General features: G+C 40.3%; 1 protein-coding gene across 3 annotated transcripts in view; it reads left to right on the forward strand.

Moving 5' to 3' along the window:
• Positions 1-1712: 1712 nt before the first annotated feature.
• dtx1 (deltex 1, E3 ubiquitin ligase) overlaps positions 1713-27649 on the forward strand; it is a 47387-nt gene continuing 21450 nt past the window's right edge. For 2 of the 3 annotated variants that reach the window (XM_079687577.1, XM_079687579.1), the window contains exons 1-2: positions 1713-2193; positions 2640-3293. In XM_079687577.1, the coding sequence (XP_079543703.1) occupies positions 3035-3293 (259 nt within the window). In that variant the 5' untranslated portion in view covers positions 1713-2193; positions 2640-3034. The remainder of the gene's footprint in view (positions 2194-2639; positions 3294-27649) is intronic. The other variant, XM_079687578.1, reaches the window with a different exon arrangement.

The following is a 27649-nucleotide window of genomic DNA, read 5'->3' on the forward strand; positions in this document are numbered from 1 at the left end:
GTAGGCTAAAGTGTAGCTTAGTTTGACATATTAGCATAATAATCGACCTAACCTACTCTGTTATGCAGAAATGGACGATTTCAGGTTGATAACTATATTATTACAATATAATTATTTAAAAATGAGAATAAGGCCCCTAATGTAAAACGACTTTTTTTACTGGCCGATAGCTTAATAATCAATTATAATAAATAATTAGTTGATGGTTGTTGAATAAAGTCATATTTTTGAGATCATATGAATCTGTAAAAAGTGAACAGCACCTATAGCTGTCAAATAAATGTTGTAGTGATTATAATGTTGAAACGTGGAGAGAAAACGATTTCCTGTAGAAGATGTAATGATTACAAAAAGCCACACGATGGTGACCTACTTCAAATAAATAATGATGTTTGCAATGTTTGAAGAAGATTTGTCTTGTTCCTCTATTTTCTTTCAGATGAGCTTCAAGAGTATAGGCCTATATGTCTTTGACCAACCTACATGGCAGATTTAGCCTCAGTCGTGTGAATAGTTGAAGAAATTATATTATTTTTTAAAGAAAATCAATCACACAAAACAAACAAAATGCATAAAGCATATTTTAGATGTTCTGCAGGGATGTGATAGTTGCTCAATCAAAATACCTCAAAAATCCCAGGGGGAAATTAGGCTTCATGACAGTTGCACCGTATTATAATAAAAATAGGCTAAATAAATATTTACATAAACATAAAATGAATACAAAATGTGTATTAAAAGAAAATAGCGTTTTAGGTACAGAAACAAGGCAGGATGTCCTCCACCGCAAAGGACCCTCAGAATACTCAGGTTCATGGTTATAAGTCATAAATTGTTGATGTAGTTTTCTTTCAAACCTCAATATCACAATGCCTTCATTGAAGTCCCTATTGTAGTATGGTCACAATTTCACAAATCATAGTAATGCTTCTGAAGTAAGTTAATTCGTCTAAGCTATCCCCATCATCCATAGGTTTTAGTGTTATTTTGCAACAGGTTAATTTGCACTGATTTCAAGTAGTAGAGTGACAACAAGGCCTCAGAAGGCCCAGAGATTAGTCAATACTACCAATGAATGCTTTGGGTTTTCATACAATATACTATTGGGAAAGATACATGAAAACCAACAAGACATTTGAGTTTATAAACATATATATACAAAAATGTATATGCAGAGTAACAGATGTCTACCTGATTGATTTCATAGGAGGCATATTCCAAAAATAATAAATAACTTAAAGCGTTTCAAATGGCAAATACCTTTTACGTGAGTAGGTTTTGTAATTGCACATACTAAGTATACTGTTGCATGCAGCATTCATACATTTGGGGTATATTTCTTCTTCTGCTCTTAATATTGCCCTTTACACTTTGACGTTATTGCCCAGTCATCTGTTGTACAAAGGATTGTGGGTCAGAAAATCCAGAAAAGCAAGCTGTTTTACAAATCAAAGTTTTTCTATTACTTTTATGTATATTGCATCTAGTCTTGCAACGTAAACACTGTTGCATGCAGGATACACAACATATGGAGTTAGTTTGTATGGCATAGTAAATGGTATGGTAATATACAGTATGTTTGTTTATTTATTAAATTCTTGTTTATGTTAGCAGTGTACCGTAACCAGTAAGTTATTATCTAGTAAACAGGGGTTTTATTTTGAAACTAGATACCGGAAGTTGTATAATTTTGTTTTGATATTATTGACACTTTGAATGATTTTCAACGGATATCCATACAGGTGCGCCAGGATATTTTTTGCGTAATTTGCGGGCGGCATAAAATGCGTGTTTACTGTTTGCATGCATGCTGTCTCTCGTTACAGGCAGTCATGCGCGTCCAAGGCGAAATGGCTCTGCACCTCACACACTGAAAACCGTGCAACTGGGGCATGCATTCACTTTGACAGAGCGGACCAACAAGCTGCTGTAGTCTGTAGATCCACGGGAATAAAACGACGTATTGGCTTTCTGCAATAACAGTGGATTACTGGAGCTGTAGGAGGTGGGTTTGAAGGAAGATTTCAGTTTAAATGATACGGGGAAACGTACAAATCACAGATGTGAAAAAGCAGGTGCGTTTCGAGATTTTGCACCTCGGTTTTTTTTCTTTTGCAATCTGATTTTCGGCCGGAGCCTGTGAAATGCAGCCTCTACCTGAGAGATGTGTGGCACCACAACTGCAGCCTACAGGTCTGTATCGCCAGAATCAAATCACACTGAAACAATTTGCATGCCATGAAAACATTCAGTATGATGAGTTATAGTAGTGAGAAGCAACATACCAGGCTTTGCATTTACTGCACTTGAAAAGCTTGTGTTGAAAACGTCTGAGTTCGATTCTGTCTGCTACGATCATGACAGCCTCTTGCTATTTTTGCACACTGCTTTGTCCCCTCTACACAAATCTGATGACAGTCACTATTATTTTGCTGCTGAAAAAGCTCGTATACATTTTTTTGTCAGCGCACTGTATGTAAACAGTATTGCCTAGAGGCGACTAATGGGACTATGTTACAGAACTGTTTCAGTTTTGTGTTATCTCCTATAAAGCAGTGACTGACTGTTAAGACATAACTCATGGGATTGATCACAGCATTTGTTTACCAGTGTGTTTCTGCTCCTTGTCTCTTGTTTAGAGAGCTTCTCCTGTCTACCTGCTGCTGATCTGCTATGGTCGGCTGTGGAGGACTAAGACTGTCACCAATGCAAATCTCATAATCATAACCATCATCATCACCATCATCATCATCCACGTCTGCCACTTCAAACACCAAGACACAAGAGGCCAGAGGCTGCTTTTGGCTGATCAAAGAGCCAGCAGTCACAAAGCACCTGTAGACCATGACTCCTGCAGAGCTGCCTTTCGTGAGAGCAGCATGAGATAATCGAGGAGTACCATACTAATAGCTGATTCAAGCCTTATCTGTTTGGCGGTGATGACAATGTTCCAGTGTGTCAGTTGACTGACAGTTGCAGTGCTGTTCTAGCGTGGGACATAGCCAGTAGCTGAAGCGCAGACACCACAAAGGAGATGGCTCGTCCAGGATCAGGGCTGCTGGTACCTGTCAATGGTCTGGGATACCCTCCTCAGAACCTTGCCAGGGTGGTGGTCTGGGAGTGGATGAACGAACATGGCCGCTGGAGGCCCTACAGTGCCGTGGTTTGCCACCATATTGAGAATGTACTGAAGGGGGATGCTCGGGGAACTGTAGTCCTGGGGCAGGTGGATGCCCAGCTCACTGCCTACATCATCGACCTGCAATCCATGCACCAGTTTCGACAGGACACGGGTAGGAGATGTGGCATTTAAAAGTCAATGTACATGGATGTCGCTAAAAGGGGTTTCAAACAAAGTACAGATAATAAACACAATAGTCATCAATAAATGTTTGGCCTGTTCATCAAGCAGATCAAATATAAAATAGGTAAATACATTTATTTTATTTCTGTGTGCTCACCACAAGTGATATAATATACTGTTAACATTGGAACTGATTGAAACAGAGCAACCCTTGTTTTGGTTGCTACACAGATCTTATGTAACTTTCAGGGGAATTAATGAGTCTTGAATGTCCCGTCTGATTTGGTGCTCTCGTGGATAAGCTACTGGTTGTGATTTGATGCGTTTCAACAAACTGGACACAAAAAGAACAAGTGTAGCAGTGATTTACTCATCCAGGAGTGTCTTTATGCGGCTGCTCTAATGACCTTCCCAAAGGTCACAATGTTGAAGGAGCTGTGCATCATTCATCAGGCAGATGAGCGCTGTTGCTCGGTGCGACACTCCTCACTCTTTCTAAGTGTGGCAATCACAATAGTGGTTAGTGATAAAGGGACTGTGCTCTTCAATCATCGATTCACCTCAATTTATTTCCCTCAACATAATGGAAAGAATATGCAGTTTATGGAAAAATCTAGATATATATTAGATATTGAACCCCTTCCACCACGCTATACTGAGTGGCGATTCAAAAGGGTTTTATGCCGAATATGGGTTCTGTAGTAGAGCATGGGACCAACATTATCTTGAGTGAGGGAACAATTACTTCTGGTAACGGTAGTAGTATATTACAAGTTATAATACCATGTCACTTTGGAGTAAAATCCTCCCAGCACAGCCTTTATTTGGTGGACTATAATTCTCTGTGATGACTGCTACCTTTTTTAAAACTAGACCAGATGTTTTTTTTGCCGTGCTCCACTGAAGCTAAACACACTTTCTGTTCGTCTTTGTGTGTGTATTAACCTCCCTGCTGTCTCAGTGTTTGAAGCAGAAGTATGGAGGAGGTTTAGACATCTGGAGGAAGCAGCATTGGACAAATCTCAACTGCCTGAATTATTCTTCTATGTCTGATTCAGCTATACATCACTGTGTAAGAGTCAGTTATAAATCAAGCTAATGATTGTTATCTCTGTTAGAGGCTTGATGAACAGGTGGGGTCTTCAATTAAAAAAACAATGTCTTATCACCTCATTGATTAAATCCACAATAATTGAGTCAAACTCTCTCTGTAAGTCAGATACAAGTCTATGTTTTTGAAGGCGTTCTGTAACATTAGAGCGTTACAAGAGGACACATAGGATATACAAAAGGTGACCTCACTATGCATTAATCTGCATTATGTCACGTTTGATTATTTTGCATTGCATCATTTACATTTGCATTTGTGATTTGTGAAATAACGGTCAAAATGTAATACATTGTTAAAATGAGCAAAAATCCCTACAATTGTAATAAGTTGTAGTCATCTATTTGCCTAGTTGTTACACTGCGTGTGTTTTTATATTAGCCCGGCAAGTACAGATGGGCGTTGCAAACTAGCTCACGCTATACATTCTGTGGTATGTGGCTTTGGGCGAAGCCATGTACTTGCTCCTTTTTAAAATAAATATGAACAAAAATTAATGGTCAGACTGTTTATAAAAAAAAAACATGACATTATTCAGTTCTCATGTAAGTTGGATTGCATTGCTGTTGAATTCATGCTGTAGAAAGAGAAAAACAGACACAATAAATGAGACCCCTTAATTATACATTATCAGAACAATCCCAACATGTAGAAAGTATTTTTGTATTATCCGAAGCCTACAATATTTATAAATAACAGAAGTGCTATATACTAAAAATCGTAACATGTGTGAAGGCAAATAAAGGCATTGGAAAGGCTTTGAAACCATATGTCAAGAAAATTGATTGACCAATTAATGAATGGGCTATAGACAGCATACAGTATAGCAATAGATATATTAGTGTTTTCAAGACATTTTTTTCCTTTTAATTTTTGAAATGATGTAGATGGGAGCGGTTTTATGTCTGCATGACTGTCAGGAGAGCTGTAGGTGTTTTCCCGTCTGATGGAACAAAACACAAAGCTTCAGTATGTCTGTGTTCGACTGGCTGTGAGATGAGCCACTGAGCCGTTTGTCAACCATTACCATGGCGCTGAGGCTAGGCCTGACGTTTATCGGTCCTCATTGTGCCGTTCAGTGTGTAACATTCCCCCTCGGCTGGGATAAACCTGTCACAGCATTGCCTGACAGACAACAGCCCGGACACCTGCTGCCTCCTCTTCATCCTTTTTCCTTTTTCCTGTCCCCCAAATATGGGCTGACCTCTACCAGGCCGCAGCCATCGATCCAAACTAGCCTAGCTTTCAGGCTCTAGGGATGTTTACCGCCTGTTTAAACAAAGGGCATCAGTGAGTTTGTTTAAACATGGATTGTGATGCATCTGTTTCACTTTGGATGTTTGTCGCCCACCATGTCACACTCTCTGTTGAAGGCCCATGGAGTGTCCCTGCAGGGAAACCCCATTTTGTTGCTGCGCCACTTATATCGTCCTCTGAGGCTTTTTATTGCTGGAAAGAGGGTTGAGTGTGCTTGCTGTCCCCTGAGTGTGGGTATCTGTCCTTGTTTGTGTACATCTGTGAGTTTGCTGATGACGGTGCTGTGGCAGCTGTGGTGTTTGTGTCCTGTCCCTGCAGGCTGTGTTGGGGTGCCCTGTTCCTCGTGTGGGTTTGGGAGGAGCTCCTGTGGGTGGGAACCTCGCAGACTCACTCCAACTAATGAGAACGGAGCAGTTACAGTTTATCTCCATGGCTCCCTCTAATCAAAGTATCATGACGACAACGCATGCACCACAAGGCGATGCGGCAGGGTCTCTGTGAAAAGCCACCTAAACAAATCTTTATTTAGTTGGCTCATAAACACAGGGCATGGGTTTCATAATACAGCTACTGGTGAAGCACAAAAGTATATGGCGAAATCCTGTACCCCAGTGCTTTATATATACAGTATGACTGAAGGCTTAGAGGCGTATATATAGTGTGGATGAATTTCTGGCTGAAGGCAGGGAGAAGATTGGCTCTGAGCCATGCAGGATCGATCTGTTTTCCTCCCCAGAGGGGCGTTTGAACCTCTAAACACTGCTGTGGACTGATCCCCTTTCACTACACCCACTCCCATAGCTAAACACATGGGCTTATCTGCCATCTCCATCATATACCAACACTTGTGGCCTGTCTGATGGATTCCACACCGCAGCTATTGCTTTTGCTGCTTGGCTTTTAAGCATTTACCTCTTATGTATTTTCTCTCATGATGGAGAGATGGCACAAAGCAGGGGGACCAGCAAGTAAGCATTCATGAAAGATACCTAACAGCTGCGTCATCCAAAACATGAGTATTATTCTTAAATGAAGACAGGTTCTGTTTGCTACTGATGTAGTTCTATAGTTATGTTAATGCTAGAAGACACAACCGAATAGAAGTGACATTAACTTACAGCGTAATGTGAACATACATGTGTAATTTGTGAATTGATTGACAGGTGAAAGAGACCAAATTTAGTTTTTTTTAATTGACCCTTTAATCGTTGCAAATGTGTGCATTGATGTTATATTAACTTAAAACTTAAACCTTTAATGTTTGACTGAAATTAAGATGTATTTTTGTTGAGAAATCTGGGTATGTCCTTGTATGTTGTTACTCATAAACGGATTTGGCTCAGAATTTTGATAGCAAAAAAGGAGTGTTTTTGGTACCAACAAACAATATTGGTTCTGTAATCTGATTGGTTCAATACTTGCGTGGGTGGGTACTAACAACATCAATTAAGTTTCAAACGCCAACATTGTTATCTATTTTCAAAGTCCTACCTTATATTTGTGAATGTGTTTTTTTTAAAACAATTTTTCAGGGGGAGTTTCAGTTTTGACAGACGGGTTTTTGCCGTTACAACTGGAAACATCATGGAGAGAAAGCAGGTTATCAGCAGCTTCTACACCAAATGTTGTTGCAAGTTAGGCTAAATGGCTTCCATTCGGCATAGCCTGTAAGCTTCTAATCGGGAATAGACTACAAATGTAAGATAATTGGTCCTCTTAGATGTTTATTGTTGTAAACAGACTGTGAGATTACTTCATTAAAAAAGTCCTGACTGCACGCTACATGCTCGGCGCCATACAGCAGACACAGCGTCATGAAGTATCAGTTATTGCAGGATTCAATTATTTGTGGTTAAGAGTAAATGCAATGTGGGCTTTATTTCCAGAGAACAACACCTCTTTGATCAATGTTTGTTAACTACAGAAGGTTTACTTAATGTTTTTGAGTAACGTTTGTTAGTAGATCTCAGTTTACTGCTGCCAAGGGAAACAACATCCCAAAGTGTATGGATGATTTGATTTCAGAAAACTATTTCATCCTTATTTGAAAAATGGAAAAGAAATAGTAGCAGTCTCATAACATTTTCTTACAGGAGACAATGGTACAGTTTAACTTAAAATCACAGAAACAGCATGTAGTGTGTCTTATACTTTCTTGTGTTTGTGTTCCGAGAGTTGCAGGGGCCATTACAGTTGCTCGGTGCTCAGTGTTGTGAAATGGCCCATGAGTGACTGCACAGATAACCCCTATCAGCGGCTGTTTGCTGCTGTGTTACCGGAGCAGGGCTTTGTTTGTTTTGGTTCCACAGGCGTGAGAACCTCCTCTCCTCTGGCCCATTTCCCTCGACTAACAGCCCTCCCTGACTAATTACATTGAAAAACCCCAGAAAACATAGAGTAGATGGTCATGTTCTCACGTCTGTTTTGTGTTAAGCTGAAAAGCAACAGTTGCTGTGGTTGTGGTTTGCATACTGCCTGGAAACTTGCAGAGCATAGAGAGTGAAATGCTGCACATTGTTGAAGAGGGGGGTGCTTTAGGTGTACTTGTTTAATGTGTGTGAGTATGTAGTAAATGCGTGTGGGAACTGTTTTGGTGGTCTGTGGGAGGAAGCTGTAAAAAGGATTCCCGCTATGTACGTGCTAGAGGTCAGGTGCTGTATGCATCAGCCCTCAATGTGAAATCCCACTTGCGTCAGAAGAAAGCCGAATGAGCAAAGAGTGTAGCCTGAAGGCTCTAAAGTGTAGATTTAGAATAGAAACGAGAAGGAATTCAAACGAGACGGAACCAGCCGCTTTGATATATGTCTACAAGTGATGCACATGTGCTCACATCGGCAGCACTGTGATGTTTGCTGACACACTGAGCAGTTATATGTTCTTTATTACTGGCTTAGATATTGTAGGACTGCTGTTTGTGATAAATATTTATATAGATTCAGAGGGGTAACTATTCTTGTATACTGTATATAGACATTTAGAAGTACAAAGGATGTTATGAAATCCAATTTGTTGGTATCTAGTAAGTGGCAAATTCTAAAAATATGACTGTACTGGACCGACAAGTGTTTTAGTCTGCTGTTAAAGGCCAGAGGAGGAGGAAGAAGAAGAACAGCTGCCAGCACAGAAAAACATCAACACTTTAAATGGGTGCACATTTTTTTGTCATAATTGTATTTTGTGCCCCTACTGAGACATGTTTACACCTCTTTTCGCCCTCTGTCTGAAACCAGCCTCTTCCAATTGGTTAGCTGGTCAGCTCTGTGGTGATTTGTTAACTGCTTAGAGATATCCCGCCCCTTAGCCAATCACATACAATGTGTTGGAGCTCTTGGGGTGGATTATGAGAGGTTAATAATAATACATTCACATAAATCCAGATTGCAGTTCAAACTGAAGTACATATTATTTGCTGTTTTTTGTCTTTTACAATGGTTTGTATTGAGAAATTGAGAATCATGGAATTTCCCCCTATTTGTTACATCGTAAATGTATTGTCTTTCCTAATTTTACTCAGTTACGCAGTTCACTTCCGGACCTTATCCTCAGTTACATGTTACAATGATAAACAGACATGGCGTATAACGACCAAGTCATTTTTCTCTTCTCTAGTCATTATCATAATTAGTTAGTGAAGGACAAACAGAATCACAGTGGTGCTGAACCGAGGCGGTGCTAAGGTGTCGCTGTTCACAGGGGTCCATTATAGCCACAAGCAGCTGGCTGGATTCCACTTGTCGGCAGGAAAGGGATTGGAGGGGCGCTGTGGAGAGGGAGGAGGGGGGGAGCTGACAGAGGTGAGGAGAGAAGGGGAACAGAGGGAGAGGTGGAGCGTTGTCCTGATGGAAAGTGACAGTCAGGGTGGAGGGAGGGATAATAACACTGAAAAGACCCTCAGCTGTGCACATTCCCCTGCACCAACAGCTTTTGTCTTTGTGCTGTGAAGCATCCCATCCAAGGCCTCAAAGTGTGCTTATTTAATTGTCTCTAGACATATTTGTGTCAATTATCTGACTAAATATATACATATAGTATATTTCACAAGCTACCAGAATAATAAGTCATTTAAATGGTCTGGCCAGCGGCCAATGCAATACCAGATTCCTACATTTCTATGCAATTTAGCAAGACAATAACATTTTACTCAAACAATTACTTAAATGTCTTGAGCTAAAAAAGAAAAAGCAGCATAATGACACTTTTCAAAAGTATATTTTTACCTATTTTGGTCATTTTCATCATTGTTCAACCTGTACATTATTTTGGAGACAAACAGCACAAGAACCAAACACTATTCGATTAATCAAACAGTCAAAAGCAATTTGATCCTTTTTAATCATCATCCTGGCTGCGACATTTGTTCTTATAGGGTTGTAGTGCTTTGGTCTGCTCTGTGCACATCCTTATTGCTTTACAGTGATCAGCAGGCCTCTGGCTGCCTCCGGCGTTGTTAGCAGAAGCGTCTCTCCACATTTCCTTTTAACTTCTGATCCAGCAAGTCACCACTTTTAACTTCTAAAGTGGATATCATACTCTTTTATCAGGAAAGCGGCTTTAAAGCTGCTCTCTGCGCCGCTTCCTTATCAGGCCGGTCTGGGAGGTCAGTGAGATCGTAAGCTGTCGTCTGCCTCAGGCGGCTGCTGCTGCTCGGATAGGAATGAGGCATCATCCCTCAACTGTTTGAGTAAACTATCTTTCGCCTCCCGGTTACTTGTATTCAAATGTATCTCACTATCTAGGATCAAATTGTCAAAGTATTCTCACACTTATCTCCTACTAATGTGATTTACTTGGGTTAGAAAAAATAAGCTTTATAGTGCACAGGCTTTTCGGTATACAAACCAGATGTAGCTGTCATTTTGAAATGGTACAAACTGTTCCCGCTGTAACAAATGGGGTGTATTTCATCTGCAGGAGTGTGTGGTCTAACATTTACAGAAAGCATGGTTTGACAGAGACCAGAGCTGCACTGACGCAACTCGGCTGCCTGCAGTTGCATCAACCAACATCTCCCTTGATCAGGCATAGCGAAACACAGAAATACAGCGCAAGACTTTCTGTTATGGTGTCAGCATTTTTTACTCATTTTATTAAAATAAATCCCCATAGCCCACTTTAGACCCATAGCAGCATGATAAATCGCGAAAGCCGAAACTTGGATATCTTTTTCAAAAGTGTCTTTGTGCTAAGTCTTCATTGTTCCAGTGTAAGACGCTGTGGTAAAAAATATCTTCATAAAGTCTGAAGACACAGGCAGGAGTCACATCTCTGCTATGAGCCAGTTACTGAAACACTCCAACAACCAAAACACAACTTTATTTATTGGCCCATTTATACATACTTTATTATATTACATGCAAAACAAATACTCAATTAGCTTGGGAAACAAATGTTTCAGCTTGAAAGACCTTTACTGCTTACTATGCAACGTTTTTAGCCATGCTAGTGTAACGGCTCAACAAAAAAATCAACAACTACTTAAAATCTGATACCTTTGGGCATGGGGAGCTACAATGCAACAGACGGCAGTAATATCGCCATGCGCCTCCTCACTAAGTGAAGTGATATCGTTACTTAATAAAATGTTTTATTTATGAATTTGTAATCTCAATGAGTTTTTTGCAAGTTCAACAGTTCATATGGATTACTTGATCATATCTAATTGTTGTTCTCAAAACCTCTTGAAGTTTCTTTTTGGAATAGTTCCTCCGTTGACAGCAGCTCTATTTTGTATGTATCTTACCTACAGTAAGCATCTGTCGCAGCCCTAGCATCAACTGAACTGTCATGGTTTATGGTTGGTTGCAGTTGTCAGATTGGCTTCTTGTGTTGAATTCATTGCGTTCTGAGTGCCAGGTTACAGGCTATTTGGTAAAAAAAGGAGAAGGAGAAATGGGACAACGCATGCATGTAACACTGGTGCACATTCCCTCACACACTCTGACTTTTAAGAACAATCACTTATTTGTATTGTTTTCTGCCAAAGCGCTCAGCAGAATATCAATATGAGTCTCACACCATCTTGTTCCTTTCCCTTTGTAACCTGTAAGTGCTTCTAAATCACAGCTCCTGGTGAGAGTCCAAGTCCTGTTACGGGTCAGCGTGAGGAACGTCCTGCAGTAGCCTGTGAGGTGAAAAATATTAAACAGATGCTCCTGGCAGACGCCCCACTGTTGCTCTCAGAGGAGCTGCTGACACACACCATCACTCTCAGATTTTTCTTTATTAATGAGTGCTCGCAAACTCCCCTAGGATTTAAAACACTTGTGTGTCAAGGTGAATTTTTATCAGACTTCAATGGTAATTACTTCTACTCTGTTCTGTCCTTCGTATGGCTGCATTGAGTTAGACATTATCAATACGAAATATAATACAGTGAATGTCACCTCAACAATGTCTTTAAGGTTAAACGGTACATTGTTCGGAGGTTGGAAGTATGAATCAATTAATAAAGAAAATCTTTAAACTTACCAGTGACATGTCACCAGGGAGCGTGATACCATTGTTATTATTCCAGAGAAGCGCTCAACAAGAAGTAATTGTAGGAGAAAACTGTGTTTCATCATAAGCAATAAAGCACACTTGAGCAAAGTACTCGCATATGAGGTGAATAAAGTAACCTTCCCATCACCAGGACAGCGTGTGTCCTCCTCACCACAGACTGTGGTCTTTGCTTGTTCTCATACCTCAGCTGCTGTCATGTGAGAAACAGTGCAGGAGTCTGGATACAACTGTCAGATCAGATGCATACTTTAGTGTTTCAAAATATAAATAAAAAGAAAACCAAAAGATCCCCTACATGCATAAAAGGTTTCCAGATAAGACAAGTTGTTGGTTTGGCTCATACTGTATACGTCCGTGTTAAACTTAGCACACTTTTCCTCCTTCTACAGATAAATGTGAAAACAAACAACAGCCTAGAGAAGCTGAAACATCCAAGAAAGGTGAAAATAAGGACTTTAAAGAAGCAACACTACAGTGTAAAAATAGTCAGTTACAGTTAATAATCTAAATCTGAAAAGTAACTTGGAACAACATTTCTAAAATAATTGTAGGGCACTAAGTATCGAGTAGCACAATGTAAAAATACAAAGTAATGTACAATTACCTTAATTTTCTACTCAAGTACAGTACTTGGGTAAATGTACTCAAGGCCGGCCCTCGGCATAGGCAGCATAGGTGAATGCGGGGGCGCCGGAAATTGGGGAGAAAAAAAAAAAAAAAGTTAGAAATTTAAAAAATATCTTTTGGGAAATTTCATGAGAACGCAATTTCCCGATTTTGGATCAACAAAGTACATCTTATTATCTTATACTAACAGAACTATGCCTATATTGCGTACAGCACCCATATGGTCGAAAACCAGAGGTTTATGTAAAGTAGTTCTTTTTTGAAATAATGGTTTTAGTGTGCAATTATTTGTGTTAATTTAAAAATAAATCAAGCGCCAGCCCTGAATGTACTTAGTAACATTCCACCACTGCTTTAAAGTCGCATATGGTTTACAATGGTTCCCAAGTGTGTACAGATTTAACAGCACATAACAGAAGAAGCACTACTTAAAATCCTTAATCTACTGCATTACGATCTACTTCCTTATATTCCAGTTTCATGGAGAAAATGTTCCACACTCTGATTGTTTCTTGAAAATATGGTTTGAAACGCTGCCTCGGGCTGAGCTTTAGATCTTTGATGCAGTCTTTTGGGTGGTGTTTCACTTTAGCACCAATAAGCCCATCCCTCCCACTGATGAATGCAACATAAATTGAATTTCAAAGTTGACCTTCCTCTGTTCTTCAGTAATTAAGCCTTCCCTGAAAGTTATTAATGATGTATTCACCATAGTTGCATATGCATTATGTATGTTTCTTGCAGCTATAATAGCTTCGAGAGCATGAAGTAATCCGCTTGAACTGATTCTACGACATAAACAACCCACAATTATGATTCATTATCAGTGACAAAAAGTAGAGGTGCATGGTTTCGCGTGACAATATCGTTCACATTTCAGCAGCTCTCTTTCACAGAACTGACGACGTCTGAAAAAAGGATTTGTGAAATTTGTTTCTCTACAGGCTTTGACCCCCAAAGTCACTGTACCGCTGCTATACCTCTGCAGGCTTTGATAAAGCTCATTGGACTCATGTTGAGGCTTTAAGCTCAATAAAAGCTTTTTTCCAACAAGGACAGGGCCCTGATTTTATTCCAACCTCTGACATTTAGCCTCAACAAGCACGGTTTCATGAATATCCTCTGTTCCTCTTAATAGATTCCATAGTCAAATGTACATCAAACAAATACATCATTCATAAATAATTGAATGTTGAGTTGTTAAGTGAGCTATTAAAGGGGTCCTAATATTCTCATTCTCATTTTCAGGTTCATATTTGTATTATGTGCCTCTACTGTGACATGTTTTCATGCTTTAAAAAAGGTCTTTATTTTTCTCATAATACCTGTGCTGCAGCACCTCTTTTCACCCTCTGTCTGAAACCAGAGTCCTGTCTGCTCTGATTGGTCAGCCGGCCGGCTCTGTTGTGATTGGTCATCCGTGTAGAGATGTCCCGCCCCTTATTCTATCACGCACAATGTGTTGGGGCGCTAGAGTGTTACATAGTCATGTCTCTATTTTGTGTGTGGGAGAGAAACTCTCTTGTCGGGAACTACGGGATTTTAGCCTTTGCAGACCATTTACATGCACACAAACCTATATCACACACTACAGGAAATGGAATACTTCCACGAAGCATAATAGGCCCGGCTAGCATAAAATAAAATGAATGTCTCTGAGTCCTTATGCATTTTGTAGTTCGGGAAAAAAGAAGAAGAATGATTACACTTGCAGGAAAAAGGTCTAGCCCTAATAAAAAAAAAAACGTCTAAGGAAAGTAGAACACAATTCAGGAGAAGCAGGTTTTTGGTACAATAAAATACATTACTCTGCAGGGTGGTCTGGTGTCCTCTGACCTCTCTCACATCCAGTCCACTTATTGCTGATCAAAGCTGACCAGTGTAGTCTGGCCCAGAGTCAGTTTACTGTAATGTAGCCAGACGTTTCCTCTGATAAGACCTGACTGCGTCTGACAGCTATGAATTGGTTAATGAAAGCCCGTCCCAGCAATCTCATATACTGCATGCTATTCATCTCAATGAGTCAGACTGCTTTTAATTGTCAAATGTAATATTTTTCCTTCTCTGTGCCACACACAAACAGCCTTGACATTGTGTTGTCAATTAGTCGACAATTTGTAACATTGATTTTAACTAATTATTCTGCTTTGTACAGAATATTCTTTAATACCTAATCCACATATGTTGTGTATGATTAGTATACAATATCCACCGAATCAGAATTGGTTTTATTAACAAGTAGGTTTTCACATACAGTATGAGGAATTTGCTTTGCTATACGGTATGTGGTGCATACAAAGACACAGAAAGAAGCATACATAGCTTCTAGGCCTACAGCTTGTATGGCTGCGAGTCAGAAATGAATGATGTCTAACCTCACAGTAAGAGTTTGGGATGGGGGGGTTGAAGCATAAAACCGTCCTCTTTATAGAATTGACCTCGTAACAACACTTTATGTAATATCACCGCAATAAAGGTATCTAATGGAATTTGGAAAACACATCTTATGGATGCTATAAGTTACACTTTCCCTGGCCTTTTTAAATGAGATAAGAATAAGATAAGAACTTTATTTAACTGGATTCCACCCCTTTTCCCTTCAACAACCAGAATCCATTACTGCCTTAACACTATATATTTCATCTAATATGCTATTTCTCGCACACTTAACCTAATTAATATCCTACTTTAAAAAACGTATAGCTGTAAATTGGCCCTTGTTTAGATGCTTCTGTGACAAAAAAACCTCCCAAATTGGTATCAATAAAGTAAATCTTATCTTACCTTATAAACCCTCACTGGGGAAAGATATATATTACACATTGCAGTGGTTCTTAAAAAATGTGGCCATTGCAATTCTTTTAGGATGTTGTTTTTGCTAATGAAAGATACTAGTAATAAACTTAATTCATCGTTTGTCTTGAATTAATTGGGTGTCAGAATTATTTATCACATGATTCATAAAACGATAATTGTGGTTCAAATGGAAGGATTTTTTCTGATTGAAGACATCCATTTTGGCTGGATTTATTAAATATTGCGTTCAGGCTGTGTATAACAAAATGCAGCAGATTATTACATACATAAGTGCTATTACATTATACTACTATCCATATATAACATCTTGTCTAGTTATCACATAATTAAACCTTAGTCTGTCGTCATTTGATAAATGTAGTTTGTGTTCAGTCATGGTGCATTAAACACACAGCTGACCGTGATTGATTCATGATTCAGTCATGTAGCGGTTAGCGTTAAATGTATGTGTGGCAGAGGTCATCTCATGAAGAACACGTGAGCTATTCCTCTCCTCTGACGGACATCAATCTGCTTTCCGCTAAGCCGGCAAAATGGTTTCACTGATGTTCTGTCATGTGACGTCTGACAAGATGTATCGTGTTGTTGTCACAGATGGTGTGTGTGTGTGTGTGTGTGTGTGTGTGTGTGTGTGTGTGTGTGTGTGTGTGTGTGTGTGTGTGTGTGTGTGTGTGTGTGTGTGTGTGTGTGTGTGTGTGTGTGTGTGTGTGTGTGTGTGTGTGTGTGTGTGTGTGTGTGTGTGTGTGTGTGTGTGTGTGTGTGTGTGTGTGTGTGTGTGTGTGTGTGTGTGTGTGTGTGTGTGTGTGTGTGTGTGTGTGTGTGTGTGTGTGTGTGTGTGTTGCAGTGTGTGTGTTGCAGTGCGTGTGTGTGTGTGTGTTGCAGTGCAAGGTCAGCTATAGTGATGTGTTGGGAGTCATTTGGAAACATCACAATAACAATATTGATTTTACATTAATGTCATACACTCATCATCTGCAACAGACTAATGAAAAGGTCAAGTAATACAAAAGCATTACTTTGTCTCCTTGTAGAAGTAAAAGCCAATTGTAAAACGGAAACATTTTGCCACAACAATTTCAGAAAGAATAATGGATTGGTGATGTAATGTATAACGTAAGTAAATACTCGAGCTCTGTAAAAAAATGGATATTAGTTTACTTTACTTTAGTACTTTCAAATGATGCTACTTTTAATCAACTACATTTTGTTGGCAAATTGCTTGCTTGCTTTTGGTACTTAAAGAGCATCTTGCAGGTTGTTTTTTTTCCTACATTTATGCTTAAACTTGCTTGAAAATTACAATTAAAAAAGTGAATGTAGGATTTGATATGTTTTACGAGACATAAGGGCAGGACTTCAGAGGGAAAGGAGCAATTTTGAGCTCTGCTCTTAAAAACGGCTTTTTTTTAAGGTCATACGTCAAACGCGTCATATTACATCACACAGGGGACACATCTCCGCTCTCTCACTGCGGGTATAGTTAGTAGTTGCGTTGTGTAGAGCGGTTGTGTTTTAAGGAGCTGGTATTTTTTGGTAGTTTTACATCGTATTTCACCATTTGTAATCATGGTGCAGTATTGTGTTTGTGCAGGTTGCACAAATACCAGCCTGTCAGGACATCGAGTCCACAGTTTCCCTCACGGGAAAAGGACCGGAGCTAGCGTTCGTTCCTGGGTGCGTTGTGCATCCACCTCCCTGCAGCACATACTCTCCACAGCTTTATCAGGAAACCATATTACTTCTCTCTCCCCCCCCCCCCTTCGCTGCTCTCTCTCTCTCTCCCCTCCGGTACACGGCACCGTAAGACGTAGTGTGGAGTTGCATTAAGTAACGCTGTGGTGGCTGTACTGCTCCAGCCGTCTCCTTTGTGTTTGTTTGTTTCCCCCTGTCTGTGTTGTTTGTGTGTGCGTGGTGGCTGTCACTCCTGGCTCCCGGCTCAACCTCCACTCACCTGCTGCAATCAGCTGTGCACCCTCCCCGACTACACACCTGCTTTCCATCGAGCCATTTATAACGACATATCAACGGAGGCTCCACAACCTTTCTCCGCCAGATCGTCAAGTATCAGCCGTATCTCGCGTTTCCCCTCCGGTACACAGCACCGTAGTGTGGAGTTGCATTAGGTAACGCGAGATACGGCTGATACTTGCGCATTAGTTTCTGTTATGGATCAGAATCAACAGTCCTGCCAGTAACGTTACTATATTATCAATGCTACTTTAGTTATAGCCTGATATATGATGGCTAACTTCACAATGTTGTGATGTGACGTTAGCTAACATTCTGTAGCTAACGCCGGTCACTCACCAAGACAGCTGCCCAGTTCTCCACTGGTTCTCCACACACCACAGCTCAATTTCTCTCCGATGGCCGTTATTTCTTCTAATCCTTGGCTGCTCCTGGTCTCATAATTATAAGGTTGTGGTCCGTCATATGCATTCGAATATTCATGTTCAACTTCTTCTGTGTCCAAACTAGCATTGGGATCCATGTTTATTAATACGTTACACCGGCCGCTCTCCCCCTTGTTTCCCCCATGTTACGTCACACGCGGGAGGTCACGTGCCGAGGCTTTTTTATGCGGATGTGAACATTTCTTACAAAAACGACGCCAGATGTCACTGTAGTGTATATTTCTGTATATATCTTTTTGAAAATCTAGTGTATTCATCATTTTCCTACACATTTATTCACAGGTGTCTTTAACCTGGAAGTTGCTCTTTAAAGTATATTTTTATTGTATCATTTTTTCTCTTTTACTTAATTACAATTTTGAATGCACTTCTTTTACTCATAACTGAGTATTTTAAAGACTAAATGAATACATATTTTTAAAAAACAGCAATCAGAACTCTTTTTCACTTTATGATTTCATATCATATTTCCGTTTTTCAGTCTTAATGTGGTCAAAGTCTGAAGAAAGGCACCAAACTGTAGCAAGTGTAATTATTGTTTTAAAAAAATCCAGTAATGAAAACGAGTCAAAGCTTTCTTCCTAAAGAAACAATATAGTTTGTACCAACCACATTCTGCTTCCTCTAATGGTCACCAACCTTTTTAAGCCCAAGATCACCGACCTCGGCCTAGGTGAAAGGCGAGATCTACCTATTGCAGAATTGAGTGAAAAAGACGGCCCAGACAATGCTTCCAATTTGAGGCCTTTTATATAGGCTAATTGCATCTGAATTACTGTTACAATGAAGGCTCCATAATCAGCTCACGGCATATAGGCAGTGGTAAAGTGCTATAGGCTAGTTGCACAAGATGGCGTCTATCAACTTCCGGCGGCTGGGTGTGATCCCGAGTACATCCGGTCTTCGCCATCACTCACTGTACGGAGGCTCAGTCATTGGTAAAGAGTTGCGTGATTTTCATTCAAGGCACATACAGAGGGTAAATTCAAAGTAGTACATTCACTGACATGGATATGGCGCCACCTTGTGTCATGTTTACAAAGAAGATTATTGGCATTAGGTCTGCAATACAGTCAATCATTATCCTGGTGATTATTTCGCTTATTTTCCCTTCAAAGAGCCATAATTCCCATCACTAATTGCTGCCCAGGCTTGCCCATGCTTTACCAGCGGTCCGTTCTGGTAGTTGACCAGGAAGCAAGCCACATTGAACAGCTCCTCAATGCTTCCACACGCAGACAGTGGTATGGCTTTGTCAAATAGTTTGTTCTCTTTGACTCTTCTGAAGCACCTCTCCACATGAACCCTAAGCCTGGGCAGCAATTATTGATGGGAATTATGGCTCTTTGAAGGGAAAATAAGCGAAATAATCACAAGGATAATGATTGACTGTATTGCCAGACCTAATGTCAATAATCTTCTTTGTAAACATGACACAAGGTGGCGCCATATCCATGTCAGTGAATGTACTACTTTGAATTTGCCCTTTGTATGTGTTAACTAAATAAAGTTGTCTTGCCTTGAATGAAATTCACGCAACTCTTTATATTAGATACTTTGTTTTTAAGTGGCGATGGAGATTATTGGTTGACCCTGCTTTAAAGGACTTGCTAGCCTACCACTAAACGACTGCAAATTATTAGCATTAAAAAACCCTGGACGTTTAATTTTCGTTTTAAGCATTGTTTTAAGGTGTAAACGTATAATTTTCAAATGCGCGTTCTCGTGACAAGGGGTGCATTTCACGCCGGGAGTGCATAATTTGGCACAACACCGGTGTTATGCATGCCCACTGCACCTCGCAGGAGCACGCAACAGCGTAAAGCAAAGACTCCCAGACATTTCAATGATTTGTATGGCAAAGTTAGGTCTGGAAACGACATAACGGCATAACACCGCAGCCCTGCTGCGGGGGAAACTTTGGCGCTGTTCTGTGTTTGTTCTAATCCGTCAAAAATGACGGCATGCTTTCAGATTTTTCCGTCATTGTTAAAAAAATCCGTCATAGACGGAATATATTCGGTTAACGCGACCTCTGTGTGTGGTACACTAATGTTTCATTTCATTTCAAACCTTTATTTATTCAGATTGGTCCCTTGAGATCATAGATCTCTTTTACAGGGAGACCTGCAGCAATTTAAGTTCAACATGAAACATAAAACAACATAAAAACAAACAAGAGGATATCATACAACATATTTACATACTTATTAATATTTACAAATACCCATAGTTTCAGAAAGCATTTCACTTAGACGTGCTTTAAAAACATTCAGAGAAATAAAATTGCTCAATTTCAATTTTAGCTGTAGACTGTTCCAAGCAAGTGGAGCTGCGCACATAAAAGCTGTCTTACCTAAGACAGTCCTTACTCTTGGCACATCTAACAAGACTACATCATGCGATCTCAGACAATAGCTGCTTGCAACTTTCTGCTTTATCAGTGAACAGATATAATACGGGAGTTTTCCCAACATAGCTTTATAAATAAATGTGTACCAATGACTGAGCCTCCGTAGAGTGAGTGATGGCGAAGACCGGAAGTACTCGGGCTCACACCCAGTCGCCGGAAGTTGATAGACGCCATCTTGTGCAACTAGCCTTCAAGGGGGGTCCGGGGGGATGCTCCCCCGCGAAGATTTTTTTTTTAAATATTGAAGTTGAAAGCATCAATCTGGTGCACTTTGATAGCAACATGAAGAGATCTATGGATACCTCTCTCAGCACCCATATGAAACAGAACTGTAAACAGATTTTCTTTTTCTTTATGGATATTTTACAAATCACATTAAACTGTATTCTTGTTTTACTGCCATATAGTAGGCTATTTCATACCTGTTTTTCATTTATTCTCTTATTGTTTGTATAACTATAATGATCATATGAAGGTGTGCCGCGGAAATAATCTTTTGAATAATTTGTGACAAAACTGTTCTAAACACTCAAGAGTCCTTTAGCTCACCTGAGCCCCTCAGTCTGACAGGAGAGGACTCTCCTCCAGCTTGTTGTGGAAACAGCTCCTTTTGTCCGTTAGTGCAGGTAGCTAACCAGATGCTAACATCATGGTCCCCGCTAGCACCGGTCCCTCTCTCCCTCACTCCCTCTCTCCCTCTCTATCACACTAAATGCGCTATCGCCACACACACACAGAGCCGAGCTTGAATGACACAAGCACACGTGTATTTCCATGCAACTCTCTGATTGGTCTGGTGTGTTGCCTCTGTTGCGTTCACTGAACACGGGAAATTACAGTCCTGCCGTCATCTCTTGTGTCATGATGAGGTTCACGTAAAGCACGGTTAATGTATTATATTATTGAGGTGTCTCAAATATACGTCAATCAAGTGGCACCTGCTAACGGGGTGGTAAATGATAGGTTTACATCTAAAAACGTATTTTTCAAACATTATTATTTTTATTTTATTTTTATTTCTTTTGTTACTTTTTTTTTAACGGTCCGCGATCTACCCGTACCACACTCGCGATCGACCGGTCGATCGCGATCGACTGGTTGGCGACCACTAACACAAGTGTGATCATAGCAGTTCTTCACCTTAATAACGTTGGTACTTATTACCCTCTCTACCTTTATAGTGAAAATGCTTTAAATTATTGATACATACATCATCCATTCATCATTCATCATCACATACATCAACTCTGTAACGCATGCATCTTATTTTTACATTTTCAAATCCAGGGACAATTCTTTTTAGTTTTTATATGTTGTGCAGTACATGTTCTGCAGTATTTATTGGCAGCGCTGTGTTCGAACTGGACTGCTGCCAGGATAAGAAACTCTGTAGCACCCAGGCATAAGAAGTCATCTCTTGGCAGCTGTCTGAAATTGGAAGAAATGTCGTGATAAAATAAAAAGCCTCTGTAGTGCACAGGGGAAATCGGGCAAGAATCCCAGGGAATTAGCAAATGTTATACCTCAGAAGGAAACGTTAAACATGTTGTCAAAGGCGGCATCAACCAAATAAGCTGTCAGTGATTTTAGCTTTGTCCGACAGCAACCCATATCTGCTGTCTTCAAGGCAAAAATTGCAGGGTTTAGTTTTTCCATGTGTGAAAGTGACTCCTCTGCTAACAAGAAACCTGTTTCCTTGTAACCCTGACACCTCTCCTTGGCAGAGCTGCCCTGTGGCATGTGAAGCCAAGGCGTGTGTGTGTTTGTGTGTGTGTTTGCGTGTGTGTTTGTGCCACCTACTCCCTTGCCCTGATGACAGCCCTGCATGGTGCTGACACACTAACGAGGCATACCTGCTGCACTTTATGAAGCTGAAGTGGTGTGAAGTGGATGCAATTGTGCTGCGAAACACGCAGAGGCAGACTCACCTATTCAGCCACTTCTGGTGTTCTCGCACATATACTCGTACACACACACACACACACACACACACACACACACACACACACACACACACACACACACACACACACACACAGTAATTACACACACAAAGTGAGTCAGAAAGCAGCCCTTGGCAGAGCTGCAGCTCCTCAGCTGAGCGCGGTCACGACAGCCAGCAGCGAGTCAGAAGGTTGTTTCAGGGTCTGTTGCTTCACTGCAGTGCAGGAGTTGGCAGGTGGACAGGACTAAAACTTCATTTTCTCAAGATTTCTTCCACTCTGACTTTTCTTTGTGACCCAAGTAACTGAATACTCTGCATAAGTGCACAGTGACTGGCCAGCTCCTATGTCCTGGGTGTGGGAGAGTTGTGTAGAGTTGAAGGGGCTGGGGGTGAGGATGGTTGCAGTGGGAGTTAAGCCACTTTCCCTCACCACCACTTTGTCTTGCTGGCAGCAAAACTGTATTAGCGGGGCTTGTTTTACTGCAGTGTTCACTTTTAAGCTCGGGCAGAAGTGAGACATCCTCTTTTTTTATTGTTATTTGGCAAAAAACCTCCACTCATCACATGCCTCCTTCAGTACTCCCTCCCTCCTTACTCTTGTACTCCTCCCAGTCTTTCTCCTTGATCCACTTCACCTTTTATTCTCTCATCCCTCGTCCCTTTCTTTTCCATTCCTTCTTCCCTTCATCCTTTCATCCTTATTTTTGTCAATTACTGTCCACCTTCTTAACTCCCATTCAATCCCCTTTTCACTTCCTTTAACTGCACCTTCCCTGTATACTTTCCTTTCCTCAATCAGTGTCCCCCCTGCCTTCCTACCCCCCCCCCCCCCCCCCCTTTGTTCATCCATCACAGATGCCGACAAAGAGATCGAAGACTTAAGGGAATCCAAGTCGCTATTCACTTGTGTAGCTCATTATAAAAACTGCATTATGGGAAAACCAGTCTCATCTCTGTATAGAAAATGAGCTTTAATGTGTTATTTTTTTGGAGTGGAGCAGGGGGGCCGCAATATTGTTACGTATAATGCTGTTAAACCAGCTTAATGCCAGCCTGTCATCCTCATTATTAGGGTCTGTGATCTCTGGGTATCTATTAATGAGCAGATAATGCTCTTACAGATCTCTCCGACTTTGATGTTCAGGTACAGTATGACAACGCCTTTTTGAGAGCTTTTCACATCTAAAGCCTCAGTGGTACAAACGTTAAAACGAAAAGTTCACTTCTTATCATATTCATATATGCTTTGTTATCAGATATGTTTTGAGCCAGATGTGTTCTCCGAGTCTGTGATACATTTTTAAACCGCTCTGCAGTATTCTGTCTCTTCATCATGTCTAATAGCCAGCTCGGGTGCATTGTTTGTGAAGGCCTTTTTGAGAGATGAAAGTCCTTTTTTCAAGCTATCCTCAGGGGTTTATGTGAAACATCAAACGCGCTTCAATTATTTTATTTCTTCCATACTGTAGAATGTATTAGCATATTCATCATGTGTTCACTATTCATTTGTAGCATATTGTGAAAGCTGTATGATGATCATTTATAGCCTGTGCCTTCTCTGATGCTGTGCTGCTCGGAGCTTTGTAGGTCTTTTGTTAGAACAAAAGTTGATCAACGTCAAAAAAAGGCATCTTGTCACAGAATTACTTGTTGGAAAGCCCGTTTTGTTTTTTTATGAATTATGAAGCTTGGCAGGAGTTGAGCCAAGATGTATGCATAATACTAAGAAATGATTTGACAAGAATTAGATGGGACCCTGAATTAAAACGGATCAAGGACATGCATTTGAGGAGAAGCTTGTTTTAGGTACAGAGACAACAAGGTCCTGTTTTGATGACAGATTAATTAATTTCTTTCTTTATGTCTTCAAAACAACAGTTTGTATTACTCAGATACTGAATAACAACTCTCGTAAGTTATCATTGCAATGATTGTGAGGTAAATTAATAAGCCTTCAAAAAATGTTTGCCTGCATGTTAATGACTGTCCTACGTAGCTCCTTGGGAACAGCGATGTTTGAATGCAGTACATAACGAGTCTCCTAGCCTGCTCACAATTACATACTGTAGCTGCATGATTTTGCTAAGCATTTATAAAGTTTATGACGCTCACCATCTCAGTTTAACTTGTTAGCATATGGTAATTGTGTATAGGTCTGTCAAAAATGAAGTTCTAAAATGCAAAATTAGGTTTGATGTCATTCAGAAACAGTGTCTCCTTTTAGATTACAGGCAAGTTGATTTTTACATATTAAAATGTCCTGCTCAGTTTGAATATTTGGCACAATTTCAAATCACTATTGTTTCTTTGTCATCGTTTCATTTAAAAAAAGAATATAATCCTCTTTAACAGGGGAGTGGGAGGACCTCTCTGCTTATGTTACTTGAGGAAGATCAGTGACAACATAAACAATAATAAAGTTATGAAAGTGAGAGTGAGAACAATGCTTTGGGTATACTGTGCCGTGTTGTTTGAATAACAGAGAGCCACTGAAAAAGGGAAATGTGTTTCACACAAACGACAATCTGTGTCTGACTCTACTGGGCTATAACTCAAGCAGGAATTGATGTTCCTGTCTCTGCTGTTATGAATCTCTCTTTGTTTGAATGGGTAAGAATTATTTATCATTAGTGAGTCTAGAAAGAAGCCCTTCACTTCAATAAAAATGTACTAGACATTCATGTCTAAAAATTACTGTTCTCGCATACTGAGAGTCGAATTCTCAAATGCGTTGCTTAGGTTTTATGGCCATGAGAAAACTGCACAAATGGAACAAACAGAATCTCTCGCAAATGGTGAGTTGTATTTAGCCTCTCGGTTCTCAGGGCTACTTGCACATGTTTAAAATAGGTAATATGCATATATTTAGTTTGTTTGATAGCTAAATAGATACATTGCATCCCCCTTAATTGCACTGTTGCAGTTCCGATTACAGCTGTTAATTTTTTTTGCATGTTTAGCCACTATGTCTCCACATATTCTCCCTCATCAAAATCAAACTTTCCACTAACAGTGATGCACCACTCATGATTTAAATAGCCGCAATTAATAAAGTGTGCATTGCAGCCATGCAGTAGTGCTGAAGTGACTGAGCATTGCACTTCCATAGTTGGGGCAATAGAGTGGTGCAGTGACGCGTCCTAAAACCCGGAAGTAAGTTAGCTTTTTACTACTTCCGGTTCCCTCGACAAAAAAGCAATGCAATTTCTCCATAGGATTTTGGAAAATAGCTCGAAATAAGTTCTGTGGTTGACACACATTTAAGACACGGATCACGTTTTGTCCTACGACATTAAATACATCAGCAGTGACCCCACTGGTGATTTTTGAAGAGTTTACGTGTCTGAAAAACGATGGTTGTTAACAAATGGCTGAATAGGACTACAGAAATTGTCGAGGCCGTTGTACGTCATTACACCGAACACGTAAACAGTAAACACTCCCGCTAAGTTTCTTTTTCCCCGTGTTCTTCTTGAAAGCAAGTACTCCTGCAAACTGTTAAAACAAACGCTTCAACTTGTACAATTTTGAATCTGTATTTTTGAATATGGATCTTAAGTTGGCGTGACGTTGAAGCAGCGACCCTGCTGTAGTTCGTTTAGCATAACGTTAGCATTTTGCTTCTGGCGATTAGATTTACGATTTAGAAAATTATAAAAGTAGGGTAGACATGTGGAGATTATCCGACTGAACAAAACGTGATCAGTCTCTTAAATGTGTGTCAACCAGACCTTATTTCCAGCTATTTTCCAAAATGCTATGGAGAAATTGCATTGCTTTTTTATCGAGGGAATCCATGCGCAGCTTACTTCCGGGTTTTAGGACGCGTCACTGCTCCACTCTATAGAAGAATTCCAAAATTCAAAGCAACAGACTTTGGGAGCAATCCTTCATTTCCCATGATGCAACTCTTGCATTACATCCTCCTAACCCTGGTCAGGGTATGTTCATTATTATACAACTGTGTTCATAGACTCCAAAGTACTCCTTGAGATGAGTTAACTGAACTTCTGCTGATAAATCTACTCAGTGCCCCTGTAATCTTATTTTTGATGAACAAAAAATGTAAGTACGTTTTAAAGCAATAATGTTAAGTATTCATATTCAAGCAGCTTCTTATGTTTTATTGCGGCTTTAAAGGTCACCTACTGTATTGTGCAAAATCCACTTTGTCATGTCTTTTATACATAAACATGTGTCCCCTCTGTGTAAAGAGATTCTGAAAGTTTCAGGAAAAAATATTTGCTCAGTTTTTGTCCTGATCCATTTATATAAAAACCTGTCTGATAATGAGCTGATCAGATTTTGGCCACTTTATGATATCATCATAACGATTTATTTGGCTTGTGTAACCATTAGTAACCCCAGGGCCATCCAACCCTACAGGCCGATCATGCAGGGCTCATCTCACAATGTCGCTTGGGGCCCCAAGTTGGCCAGGGACGGCCCTGAGTAACCCCCCCACTTTATCACCTGAATCTCCTCCTAGAGCACCATTGAGTTCTTTTGAACCAAATATCTCTCAGAGGGGCGTGGGGAGTGGCTCCTTATTTTCATCTAAAGTAACAGACAGAGAATCGGCACTTTTGAAACAGGGCTGAAACAGAGGGTTTTTTGGGATGCTACAATGGGCGATCTGTTCTGTATTTGGAGCCAAACACTTCAGAGACATGTTTTGTTTATATCTGAGACCTATAATAAAGTCATGAAAGACAGTATAATAGGGGACCTTTAAAGTCTTCACTCTTCAAACATCAAGTCTTTTTTTTTTTTTTCTGTTCTGTATATGCAGCATCATGTCAGACGTCTGCCCCTTCTCCATCAGAGACCACAGATTAGCTAGTTTTAAATACTGCTCAGACAGCATTGAGCCGTATAATGCTGGACCTGTTACTGGCCTCTCTAGTTCTGTAACGAAAAATGCAACACTAAGTTTTAATAACCTGAACGCATCCCAGGGGAAATTGATCAGGCTTGTTAATTATAAGGATATATTACAGATCTTGATGTGTCATTCTCCTCCTTCCTTTAGTGCAAGGTGATGTGGACCTCTTATTCAATGACGCAGTTTTCTGCTCTCTGTCCAAGTGTTGAGTGTTTTGTGAGCGCAGGATGGGGATCAGTGAGTGACAGAATGGAAAATGTGAAGAATAGCTCAGAGAGACAGTGCTGGTGAGGAGCCAGGAGACTGTGGAGAGCGAGGGGAAAGCTGGTGTCAGCAGCAGATGAGATGAGCGAGCGGAGGAGGAGTTGACTCTGATGG

Source organism: Notothenia rossii (assembly GCF_949606895.1).
Source record: "Notothenia rossii genome assembly, chromosome: 6".
NCBI lineage: Eukaryota > Metazoa > Chordata > Actinopteri > Perciformes > Nototheniidae > Notothenia > Notothenia rossii.